The 13,624-nt window shown below is 32.9% G+C and overlaps 1 protein-coding gene across 1 annotated transcript; it reads right to left on the reverse strand.

Moving 5' to 3' along the window:
* Window positions 1-4,372: 4,372 nt before the first annotated feature.
* Window positions 4,373-8,874, reverse strand: LOC130974356 (eukaryotic initiation factor 4A-3). Its single transcript, XM_057899207.1, has 8 exons — window positions 8,421-8,874; window positions 7,596-7,836; window positions 7,410-7,490; window positions 6,534-6,641; window positions 6,322-6,441; window positions 5,957-6,124; window positions 5,084-5,170; window positions 4,373-4,837 (listed from the first exon to the last, which is right to left on the reverse strand). Exons 1-8 carry the CDS (start codon window positions 8,720-8,722, stop codon window positions 4,724-4,726), a joined length of 1,221 nt encoding a protein of 406 aa, XP_057755190.1. The 5' UTR covers window positions 8,723-8,874; the 3' UTR covers window positions 4,373-4,723.
* Between the last annotated feature and the right edge of the window lie 4,750 nt (window positions 8,875-13,624).

The raw sequence follows: 13,624 nt of genomic DNA on the forward strand, positions 1-13,624 counted from the left end.
CACATATCCTTGTGCTTTTGTTTTTATTTTTTTTATCTTAGGAAAAAATATGATTTACCACTACCTACTGGGAAAGAAAATTTTTAATGTTTTAGCTCGTGAAATAGTGGAGTTGCATGTTAATAGTTAGTCACAAAAAATAACCAAGCACACTAAAAAGTTAAGTCTGAAATTTTTTTAAATACTCCCATGTCTCAACCTTGGCAGTGAACACTTTATCATTATTATTTTGTTAGTTTTTGGTGAAAGAAAACTTAATTATATGCCTTTTTCGGTTAGATATCCATGTAGTGAGATTTGACATGAGTTATCATACACAAAAAAAGATTGCCAAGTGAGTGCCATTATGCTTTTCCACCCTTTTAATTAAGAAGCATATTTTTCATTTTCGATGAAATTTTTTAGTTTTTAAATTTTCATCAAGCTAAAATTATTGATAGAAACTTTGATTCTTATAGATCAGATATGATTGGAGAAGAGATATGTTGGGTCTCGCCACACCTCGAAATGGTTCAATACTGCAGGCAGAAGTGTTAAGACAGGACTCATTGGTAGTGTCATTGTTTCACAAGTAATCATTTCTAGTGGATCAAACACTTATATTAGGCCAAAAACTATGAATTTAAAATAGTCTTTGAAGTTTGCACAGATTGATAAATCTGTAGTTTAATTTTTTTTTCACATATGTTTTGTTAATTGTTATAAATTGGGGGTGTAGTGGACATGCTACAATCTTGCAAAGCTCAAATGTTGCTTGAAAATATGGGGTTAGTAGTCCTTTCTGGTATGCTAGTGGAGCAATAATCCAGGCATGAATCTTATATTACATTAAATATCTCTTCTGCATGTTGCTGTTTTTTTATTTTCTTCTTTTTTAAATTTCAGTGCTCCTAAATTTTGGAATTCGAAAAGTGAAGTAAGCCTGAGATTTGATATGGTGTATTGAACATGAACAGTTATTGTTGTTTGGAGTAATGGCTATAAAGATTAAAAGAAAGGCTCCTCATTATAACAGAAATTCTTAAATACTCTTGTTTTAGCTTTAACAGCTACTGCAACAGCTAGTGTAAGCATTAAGACTTGTTAACTCCATTGTTAGTTTGTCATTATTTCTGGATGATAATGGTATGGCTAAAAGTCAAGATCTATTTGCATTGTTTACATTTATCTAGTTATGTTCATTGTTCAGGAGTTTGGATATAAGTCTGTATTTTATTATGTTATTTTTAATATTTTGTAGTTGTAATTAATATAATTGAAAAATGATGGTAGTGTGCTATATTTTGTTTTAAAGTATTTCTTTTATTTTAATTTTCTTCTACACTTTTAATGTCTTTCTTAAATATTTCTTTTTAATAATAAATTATTAGTAGTGTAATAATAGTGTAGATTAATTTTTAAAAAATATATTGACAGGTTTGAAACCTCCATAGAATAGCTCTTGTTTTTAAAATGAAAAAGTCTTTTTGTGAAGATTTTAAACCGCCACAAACATGGACCAAGAACAGCCACAAAAGATTAATATAAAACTCTACTAAACACACACAAAATTTCCCACAAACCATTTGATGGGATTATAAACCTTTACAAATAAGAAAAAAAACTACCACAAATAAATAAAAACCTTGTAGTACACTTTTTTTTTCCTCAAATTCACGAAAAATACAATACAAAAAATTATATTCAGTGGTATTAAAAAAACTGAGTGAAATTATCATTTTTCTTAATAATAATGTGTGTTTTAAGGTAATTTGATTTGAATTTGATTTAAAAAAAAACCATAGATTTCTATATACCTTTAGTAAGCAGCTGTTTGATTTTTCTTTTTATTTTTTATATTTTTTATTTTTAATAAGGCTTATGTAATAAATAAGTAATGAAATGTTTTGATTTTTAGTTTACTTATTAATATATCCTTAAAAAGTGTTTATATTGTCTTAAAATTTTAAAATAGTAAGTGACTTTCTTACTCTTGATATATTAAATAATTTTTTAATTAAATAATATAAATAATTAGAAGAATGTGAAATAAGGAAATTTTTATTTATTTCATAGTATAAATTATTTGTTCCTATTATATTTATCTATAATTTATTATTTTCTATCTTTTTTTTTTAATTTTGTTGTAATAAATGGATCATATATCAGCTCATTTTTTTATAATAGATTTTCATTACGTATTATACGTTGTTATGAGTTGTTGGAGTGTATCGTATTGATATGGAGTTAAATTTTTTTTTAAACAATAATACACAAATCAGAGGGTAGATATTGTGAAAGAGAGAAAATCTAGCCTCCGATTTGTGTTCAAACTTGATTGATGAACAAATCGGACCCTAAATATTGTGTGTACGAAATTTTTTTTTGTAAAATGTGTAACGAATCGGAGAGTAGGTTAAAAAAATTGAAAACCCAAATTGATGGATCAGAGTTGAGGATTTAAAAAAAATCTAACTTACGATTTATGTCATACTAAATCAGACCTTTAGATTTGTTAACGCCGTCTTCCACATCCCTAAATAACATTCAAAACTTCAATAATGATGAATAACACATTAATTTTTTCAATATCAAAATAAAAAAAAGTGTCATATATCACTATGGAATAGTGAGCACAGCCAAATTTGATCCTCCAAAAACCCTAAAACTCAATAATAGAGAAAGAATGGCTTATGAAATAATTATTGGGCTTCTTGTGATCATTGTTTTGGTCATGGGTTATTATTCGCTTTGGGCAAAGTCCAAACAAAGGCTAAGTATAGTGCCACGACCAAAACCAAGAAAGCCTAAGTGTTGTGAGGCTTGTTGCCTTCAAAATTGGGCGGCTTATTGAGCCTATTGGGCTTAAAAGACTAGAAAATAATATTTTTAGGTTATGTTTAGTTTGAGATAAAAAAAATAAATTCCGATAATAAATATACCTGGCTGTGTACTTTTTTCACTAAACATGGAAAAAAAAAATTACTCTTGCACACTTAACAGTAAATCCTTTTTAAAATTTAACAATATGCAGTGAGAAATGAAAAAAAAAATACAATTGATTTGCTAATCGATTGAACAAAACAAAAGGGTGTATTTTTTTATTAAAGAAAGGTTCTATATTGAGATTAATAAAAATCTCTCTTTAGGAGTGGCATTACATTCAGAGAATTTTTTTTCTTTTTGATTTTTCACAAATAACCTCTAATCCGGCAGGTCAGACTAACTTGGGAATCTAAGTTTTATTTAAAATTTTTTCGTTAGCCTATAAATTACCGCTAAACTAACTATTTAATCAACCCAAGTTGATGGAATTGAGAGAATCTATCTCTAATCTGCACCAAGGCAAATTCATATCTAGTTGAGGACCTCTTGATAGTTTGAAATGAAATTTTTTGGCTTAAATAATCAAGGAAAATTTTGATACAACATAAACTTCTACAATATATCTTATTTTGCATCTAGGTATATAATTATAAGGCTGCGTCTCTGGTGCCATGGCTATGGTAGCTAACGGTGACTATGAGTTGACTCTTCAATCAGATAGTGACAAGTGGAGTGTTCTTTAGTGTGGTTAAGTTGTCTTGACAAAATTAAGCACGATCAAATTTTATTGTGTTACCGTGAGGATACGATAGCTATTACGTGATATGCAAAGGTTAGAAATGTCAAATCATGCGACCTGTGCATAACAGATAGCAAAAGCAGCGCTGGATCTACCATCGAAAGTCGCAGTTTTTTCATGAACCAGATGGACATCTCTACGAAAACATTCGGCAAGGACAAGGACCGCAACAGAGGACGGAAGACTTCAATGGTAACAGCAGCGACATAACACACACAGGAATGAAAATCTATAAAGCGCCTATGTCAAAACACGTTCGGCAGGATGTTCAGGTTATGATTGGTTTCTAGTCTGGGTCGGGTTTGGCCAAAGCCTTGTCCAGAAAAAAACAAAAAAAAGTGTTGCAGGTAGCCATGATTGGACGGTTGAGGGTGTAACAGAGAGAAAATGAAGAAGAAAAAAAAAATCAAAGACAAAAAAAAATCCTTTTTGTTTACGTGTAAAGAAATAATCGTAGCAACTAGCATAGCCATCATAGCCACAAGTGAGCTCATTGAAAATCTAAGTTCTGGATCTTGAATTAATCAGCTCCAAAACTACGTAAATACATCAAGTTCTAGAAAAAAACTATATCTTCCAATAGTTCAAAAACCTAAACGAACTACATTTTTTATCCCTTATCAGTAATGACTAGACACTACAACTGACCATTGATTTACCAATAGTGTTAAAAATTAAAATTGTTCACAAAGAAAATCGGGCACTTGAGCATTGTTTCTCCGAGAGCCCAAAAAAGAAGGGCCTTATTTTTTAAACTAGAATAAGATAACCGCAAAAATCAAAAGGAGCATAAATTAGTTAAAACATTAAAACTAATTCAGAAGATTATAGCAGATGTGAATTTGGAAACATTAAATTACAGAATCTTACATGAGACAAATCAACTCAACACAATTTACACGTTAACCGCACCAGCATTGTAAAGCTCAACATCCAGAATACTGGTACAGTCAAGTACACTGTATTAAAGGGAGAAAAACATTTAATTGGCCCAATGCCAATGTTTACAGGCATATCACAGAAAAATCCTGAGCAAAACCACATCCAGAACTACTCACCTACGGCTAGAACATACGACAAATCCACTCCACCCATCACATCAAATGCCAAATATATACTTTATATAAGATCAGCAACATTCATTGGCATTTCATCTATCTGAGTACTGTAATATTGCTCAATATCTCTCAAGATCTTGATGTCATCACTTTTGACAAAATTTATTGCAACACCCTGCAAACCATGATCAAGCCTAAGTATAACTGTATAAGTAAATGTGTATGCATACAATATACATAGTTGCTGCATTAGAGGACAGAAAACAAAATGGGAGAACTGGAGTGTAAGGTTGATGAAAGCAACCAAAAACCTCTCAAACCTCGGTGTAAATTGAAGATTTTGACATGAAAATAGGACTGGGTGAGGGTGACCACTCAGTTAAAGCACAAAATGTTTAACAAGTTTAAACAAGTGGAATACCTTGCGTCCAAATCGTCCAGATCGGCCAATTCGATGAATGTAGAGCTCTCGATTATTTGGAAGGTCATAGTTGATAACTAGAGAAACCTGAAGCAGATGCATGGATCAATGTTAGCAATTAGACAATTACTGTTCTTCTACATAACATCCAAATGCAAGGAATAGACAGCAAATCTCATCAATTTTTGTGGTATGTCATTTGAAATAAACAACTAAAATTTCATTATAGTCAATATATTCAAAACAGACATTTTGGGGTTTTTGTTAACCAAAATCAATGCCCCTGCCATGACACCTAAGACCTACAAACCAAGAATTAAAATCCATATTTAACTGGGGAAATAGCAAGATATAAACTATCAAATTTAACAGTAAGTTATAACGGGACTATTAATCCTTGGCTGAGGTCCAAAATTTAAATGTTTCACCACCATATAAGAACAATTAGCTACTTCTCTGCACGGTGAGTGAGAGAAACCAAGAAACAAAAACACAGAAAACGGCCTAGGATGTAAACATGGGTGAAACCCCATCTCGCCAAATCCATCAGTAATACATTCTACTGTTACAGCTAATGGTTTATTTGATTGATTTTGTTCTAGCTAATATTCAAAAGGGATTCGCATGTATTGGTACATAGTCTATCCCTTTAGGTCCTAGCCATTATCTTCTGTATCTATATGATGAGGATGAGGATGAGGATGAAGATTTCTTGTCCTCTTTTGCAAACTAATATTAATATAATTTCATTTTCTATCAAGAAAGAAGATAAGACTGACTGGAAAACATACTCCAAATACTGAAGAGGGAAGTAGATACGTGAATTCATGAAAGAAAATAAAAGAGATGTAAAGGACAGGAAAAACAACTCACCTGCTGCACATCAAGGCCACGAGCCCAAACATCTGTTGTTATTAGTACACGAGTTGTACCAGAGCGAAACTCTGCCATGATTGCATCTCTTTCTCTCTGTGGCATGTCGCCATGCATTGCTGAGACAGTGAAATTATTGTTACGCATTTTCTCAGTTAACCAATCCACCTGTTCCAAATGAACACAAATATTAGAATGTGATGGACAATAAATGAATAAACTAAAAGATCACCAACACCAAACTCATTAGTACAGAGTGTAGATATATATTATAGCACAGCATTTAATAATCTACTTTTTACAATGCACTCGATCGGGAAGAGAAATGGGATGCCCATCCTACAAAACTGGAACTTTTTATTTACCTTTCGCTTAGTGTTGCAGAATATAACAGCTTGAGTAATAGTGAGTGTATCATAAAGATCACACAGGGTATCAAATTTCCATTCTTCCCTTTCAACGGCAACAAAAAATTGCTTGATGCCCTGTTGTTCAGGAGTAGGGAAGTTGTATCAATAATCAGTATCCTCCAGTTAAAATGGAAAAGGTAATCGGCAATGGAGAAAAAGCTACTCACCTCTAATGTCAACTCATCACGTTTTACAAGAATCCTTATAGGATCTGTCATGAACTTGTTTGTCATTTCCAGTATTTCATGAGGAAGGGTAGCAGAAATCAAGACAACCTACATCATAAAAACAGATTAAATACAGTATACTTCATGGTGCTAATAAGGCTCTGGCCAATTACAACACAGGATGAAATGGAGAAAAAGATACAGACGAGACTGTTCCACAAGATCTGCAGCATGGGCAATATTCATATCATACCCATATGTAACTGCCAGCGAGGACCCTAAAAGACACCTATGGTAAATCAATATACCAACCTCAGAAATAGACATTTGGCTCACTGGACCAGCATAAGTTTGTCAACCAGAAATCATCTGGAACTAAAATTCGAGTAAAGAATATCCTCAGTTCCTCACTTAAAGTGCTTCAGTTTTTTTAGCTAAGAAAGAAAAAGCAATGTTTATCTAAAATTTGTATGTCCTTTATCACTTAAACAAAGCATATTTTCTCAAAAAACTAATCAGAGTCTATCGTTTGGTCAAAACATCAAACTGAACTCTCAAGTCTCATGCCACTGACTTTTAAGTTCTAATTTTTACTAAACAGATTGTACACAAACAAGCCTACAAATGCCTTGAAGAACCTTCACACTTCCATAATCACTACCCAAATTTTTATTACTTGAAATGACAGTATTGTTTAATATAATATCTGTTTATTTTAATTATCATAGCTCAAACTATATTCAGCCACTATCCACTTGCCAAAGACTTACTATAAATATATATCTTTGATTGAACGATAAACATATAACATTTGCATCTGTATAAATTTCTTTTGAATAATATTAGGCAACATCAGGGCATCAAGAAAGAGAGAACCTGAAGATCTGGGGGGAGATATCTGTACACATCATAAATCTGATCTTTAAACCCTCTGCTCAACATTTCATCAGATTCATCCTGTCAATGAAATGAAAATCATAAGATACTCCATGACAATATAAGCACAACTATTTATAATATAAATAATATCAAATACACGCAAATGAGAAGCAATGAACTCACAAGAACTAGCATCTTTATATCTCTTGTACGCAATGTTCTCCTCTTGATCATGTCACAGACACGACCAGGAGTTCCCGACACCACGTGAACTCCATATTCAAGCTTCCTTATATCTTCTCCCACACTTTTACCCCCAATGCAAGCATGTGCTTGTATGTTTATGAAATCCCCAATAGCCAATATAACCTTTTCAGTCTGTGAGGCCAGTTCCCTTGTTGGAGACAATATTAAGGCCTGGACTCTGTTCAGAAATTACAAAACCCAAACCAAAATAAGTAAACAAACAACACATGCAAAAGACGATAATAATCGCATAAATCTTGCAAAAAATCACCTAATGAAATTACTTCGGGACAGAATTATGCTCCTAGCTTTACTAACATAATAACATTACATGATAGAAGAGAATAGAGCAAAGTTTCTTAGGAGATAGCTATCAGGTTCACTCAATTACCATGCTGCATGCATACCATATACAGAATTCGCTATACTGCATATTACACACGTGATTGTACCCAACAAGGTGCTTATAATCAAATCAGGAATAACTAAGGAACTGAGTACCAAAACGAATCTTGTAAGCATTAACATTTAGAACAGATATTCAACTTCTCCTTATTATCCTTCAATAGAATTCCTAAATTCATACCACCACATAACCTATCGTTATAAACTATTTGAAAACCCTAATCTATAAATTAAAACCCAACTTAAACAAATTTGTGCGTGCATTAAGCAGTAGAATTCTTTTCCTTTTTTTTTTAATTCGTAATAATGCTTAAACAAATGCAGTAAAACAGAAACAATGAAATTGAAGGTGCGTACTCTCTCTTGGAGGTATCAACGAACTGGCAAACGGTGAGTGCAATCATGGAGGTCTTGCCGGTTCCAGATTGAGCCTGAGCGATGACGTCACGGCCCTGTATGATTGGCGTCACGGCACGCTGTTGGATTGCGGAGGGTTTCTCGAATCCGTACTGGTAGATCCCTCTGAGCAGATCGTCCTTTATTCCCATCTCCTCGAAGCTCGCTATCGCCTTTACCCCCTCCGTCGTCTCGAACTCCAGCTCCTCCGCAGCGTTCGCCGCACGCCGCCGGTTGGCCGGCACCACCGACGTCGTCGCCATCACCTCCAGAAAACTCAAATTAAAAAAGAAAAAAGGCTTTTTTTCGGGGTATGTTTCAAGGTTTTGGCGATTTTGGTTCGTGGGAGCTGGGAAGTAGGAGGAGAGAGAAAGAGAGAACGTAACGGGAGTGTTGTTCGTGTTTGTGTTGGTTGTTTCTGTGCCCTAAACCAGATAGAAAAAATTTAAAAGGGTTAGTCGATAAGTTTGGATGTTCAGCCCAATAAGGCCCATAATGTTTGGGCGTTTGCTAATTTGGACCTCTTATTCTTTCTCATTGGAAATGGACAGATTACCCAAGAGCTTGAAAATATCTAACAATGTTATTTTTCTCCGACCCAAATGTGGATGAAATGTATAATTAAATTCTATAAGAACCCAAGACCAAAAAAAAAAAAAAAATTTTTATAAGAATCAAGAAAAGACCAAATGATATAATGTCTTTATTTTCACATAAAGATTTTGAATTAAAGTCTCACTCCTAACTTTGGAAAAAAAAAAGAAAAAAAAGAGAAATAGAGAATGAAAAAGAAAACACACAAAATTAGAGAACAACTGAAAAGGAAAAAGGAAATGCAGGTTCCTATACTGTGAAATTAGCAAGTGATGATGAAGAAGACAACACTATAAAAAACATTCAAAAAAAAATCAAGATAGGCAATTAGGAAGAGCTAGGGAGACATCACAGAAATAAAAAATTTGTTCAAACGGATAGAGCCTGCCATCCTTTTTCTTTTGAAAATTAGAGTTAAGAAAAATTATGTAAACAAAATTAAAAGAAAGCTTAACTTTAATAAAACTTTTTGTATCGAACCTCGGGGATTGTCTAGAAGTCTGTAAATTTGGTAGAAAATTCAGATCATTCTCCTTTAATATTAGATCTTCAGCCAAAGGTAAGAGCAAGTAAGTTTTTTAAATTTGAACCATATTGAGTTGAACATAAAAAATGCAAAGAGATCATTAAAAAGGGTTGAAAAGAAGGAAATAGGACTGAACCGGAGGATTGGACCAAGATTCAAAGATGAATGGAGAGCTGTAAGAAGGAGTTAAAAAATTAGAGTCGAACCACTTTTAAAAGAGCAGATAAGGAAATTGAAAAGTTGAAGATTAAGTTACAAGCTTTACAGGATTCAGAATTTATAGAAGAGCAATAAGAGAAAATACTATCAACTAAAAAGAGGCTAACTCAACTTTAGAGACAAGAGGAGATGTTTTGAGGATAAAGAGCTAAAGTGAAGTGGTTGAGGTTCAGAGATATGAATACTATCTTTTTTCATGCTTTTACTATCCAAAGGAGAGATGAAAATCATATAGAAAAGTTGGGAGATTCAAGGGGCGAATGGATTAGTGGTTAAAAAGAGATAATAAATCTCACTGTTAATCATTATGAAAAATTGTTCACAACTAAAATAAAATTAAACATGGAGGATTATATCAAGTATATTCTCAGGAGGATTACTCAAAACATGAATGACATGCTGAATGAAAGAGTAACAGATAAAGAGATTAAAGATGCAGTCTTTAGCATAAGAAGTTTGAAGGCACCGAGACCGGACGGTTTTAATGGGTTGTTCTATCAAAAGAACTAAAATATTATTAATAAAGAGGCATGTGAAGTTGTGGAGAATTTCTTCCAGCAAAAAACCATTTCAGAGGAGATTAGTGAGACAACTCTGGTTCTGATCCCGAAGGTGAAGCAACTTGAGAATCTTAACCACCTTAGACCTATAAGTTGCTACAATTTTTTGTATAAGATCATTTATAGGATTATGGTACTTACATTAAGGAAATTGATTGACAAGATCATATTTTCGATTCAAAGTACTTTTGTTGGAGGTAGACAAATTCAGGATAATATTGTAATTATATAAGAAGTCTTTCATGAGTTGAATAAGAAAGGAAAAGGGAGTTCTCAAAATTTGGCAATAAAAATTGACATGAATAAGGCCTATGATAGATTAGAGTGAGATTTTTTGGAAGTCACTCTTAAAGCGTTTGATTTTTAAGAAAGCTGGGTCAAGCTGATCATAGAATGTGTTAAGAGTGTAAATTATAGAATTAAGATAAATGGTAATTTATCCAGAAAAATCAAGCCACAAAAAGGCCTTAGGTAGGGGAATTCCCTTTCTCCATACTTATGCATCATAGCAGCTGATGTTTGTACTATATTAATAGAAAAGGCATTAAGAGAAAAGAGAATATCGGAGTTAAGAATTGCCCCAACAGCCCTAGTCATATCTCACCTTCTTTTTGCTGATAACTGTATTATATTTTCAGAAGTAAATGAGAAAGTGGTGTATCCGATTATATCTATTTTTAACATGTATACAGAGGCCTCAAGACAAATGATTAACTTAGAAAAGTTGTACATAACCTTTAGTAATCAAGTTTCTATTCAAAAAAGAGATAATATTAAAAAATTTTAAATATGACATCATGGGACAATCTAGAAAAATATCTTAGCCTCCCTGAATATTGGGGGAGATAAAAAAAATTAAAGCTCTTGCATGGATTAAAGAAAAAATTATGGAAAAGCTTGAGGGATAGAAAGAGAAGTTTCTCAATCAAATAGGAAAAAAGGTACTCAGCAAAGTAGTAGCTCAAGTCATACCACTATATGCTATGAATATAGTGAAATTTTCAAAAGATTTTTGTCATAAGCTAAGTAGTAAAGTGACAAGATTTTGGTGAGCTTCAAGTGGGAAAGAAAAAGGGATTTATTGGAAGAGTTGGAAAAACATCAGTGAGAATAAAAAAAATGGGAGTCTCGGATTCAAAGATTTTCATATTTAGAATATAGTTCACCTAGTTAAACAAGTATGGAGATTATTGGAGAATTCTGAGGCTATTTGGTTCAGAATCCTAAAAGCTTTATACTTTTTAGATTGTGAATTTTGGGAGCCAAAGATAAAAAAGGAACATCTTAGGCATGGAAGAGTCTATTGCAAGAAAGAGATTTAATTTTAAAGAAAGGGAAATGGAGCATTGGAAATGGAAAAATGGTCAGAATTTGGGAGAATAATTGGACTATAGGTAATACCAGCTTGTACGGACAGCAAAATCTAAATATTAACAAAGTTAAACAGCTGCTAAAAGAGAGCGAAGGCTAGAATTTTCAAAAAATAAGAGCCATGTTTGATTAAGAGAGTTTTGAGAGAATAGTAAGAACTCCTGTAAGCATATTAGGAAGAGAAGACACCTTAATTTGGCAATATTGTAGAGATGGCAAGTACTTAATAAAGTCTGGATATCATGTGACTAAAATGGATAGTCTAGAATTGGATTTAGATTAACCATCAACAAGCGAGAACAAAAAAGAGCTATGGAAACAAATTTTGGGGCTTCGAGTCCCACAGAAAATTAAAATGTTCCTTTAAAAAGCATCACACAATATTTGTTCAGTTTATGATAATTTGAGGAAAAAATTAAATTACTAACAATTTTTATTGCTCAATTTGTGTGCAGGAGGTGGAGACTACAAAACATGCATTACTTCTATGTCAATGGACAAGGGTAGCATGGTTTGGTTCACAAATCCAATGCTGCCCAACTAAACAGACAGTTATAACTTTTGAAAATTGGTTGCTGAACATTATAAAGAGAATTAAAGATACAGGAGCAGAACACTAGAACAGGATCATTAGCAAGGTAGTTTTCTTAATTTAAGAGATTTAGAAAACTAGAAATCTAAAAGTCCACCAGAACATTGAATCAAATCCAAGAATTAAAATAGCTAGAGCTAAGATCCTAGAGAAAGAGTTCTATGCAAATATAAAGAATAACTGTAAGAACCAAATTTTTAGTAAACAGACTTTTCTGGCTATGAAAAAAAATTAAAAAGAAAAAGGAGAGTTACAAGGTCAAACTTAGCTTTATGAGGATAATTAATCCCTCTAAGTCAAATTTGACTAATGAATATTAAATACTATCTCTGCAAAAAACTTTTAGTAACAATTGTGCGTGCACCAAGAAAATTTCTAGTAACCGAAAACCTCAGAACTAGTGAAAAAAAGTAATTTCTATTCAAGTAAATGTGTCTTTAGATTTATATTAGCTATTTCTTCATGATTTACTTCTTTAAGAATAAATATTAGCCATTAATTGTTTTACCGCCCGGTAAAAGTTATCCGAATCGAATTTCAACCTAGTATTTTGCAAACGACTCCTAAAGACCCCAAATCCTCTTACTTGCTACCCAAGTAACTCAGTCCCCCTCTCTAATGTGTTTTAACCACGAGTAATTAACTACGGTTAACTGTGAATAAACACGTCATTATAACACTGATTATGTTTCCTCGAAATCACGCCTATTCTCTCTTACTATCAGCCAATTCCTCTCAAATTTTTTAAGCCCTCTTTTACACATTTAATTAGGTTAGACTTCAGATTTTATTTAAGACAATTACCATGCAAAAATTTAATAACATTTTACCATAAAGAGAGAGATAAAAACGGTGAGTGAGAGAGGAGAAACAGAGGAATTTTTGCACATACTACCTGCATTTTTAGCCCCTTATCTCACTGTTTATACACTATTCTTCAAGTGTTCTTCAAGGACTCAAACCATACAAGCACAAACTCTTGTCCGTTTTTGCCAATCCTTGCTTTTATACCGAAATTTCGGTTAGGTAAACTTTTGTTCTTTCTCCTTTCATTTTTATTTTTAAAAATAGTAGCCATGATAAATTCTTATTCTCCTCCATATATAGAGAACTTCTCTTGAAGTACCCATGGAGCACGCCTAAGGAGTTAGAGAAATTCGAGTTCAAAGTGGTTGAATTTCGACGTTTTGCGACACTTTAGGCCAAAAACAAAACTCACCACCACCAGCTGTGTTCATGCCCTTGTGTGCACGTTTTCTAGTGTGTGAAAGGATTAATAACTGAATTGCATAAGAGGTAAGTG

This window comes from Arachis stenosperma, chromosome 4 (genome assembly GCF_014773155.1).
Source record: "Arachis stenosperma cultivar V10309 chromosome 4, arast.V10309.gnm1.PFL2, whole genome shotgun sequence".
In the NCBI taxonomy this organism is placed as follows: Eukaryota; Viridiplantae; Streptophyta; class Magnoliopsida; order Fabales; family Fabaceae; genus Arachis; species Arachis stenosperma.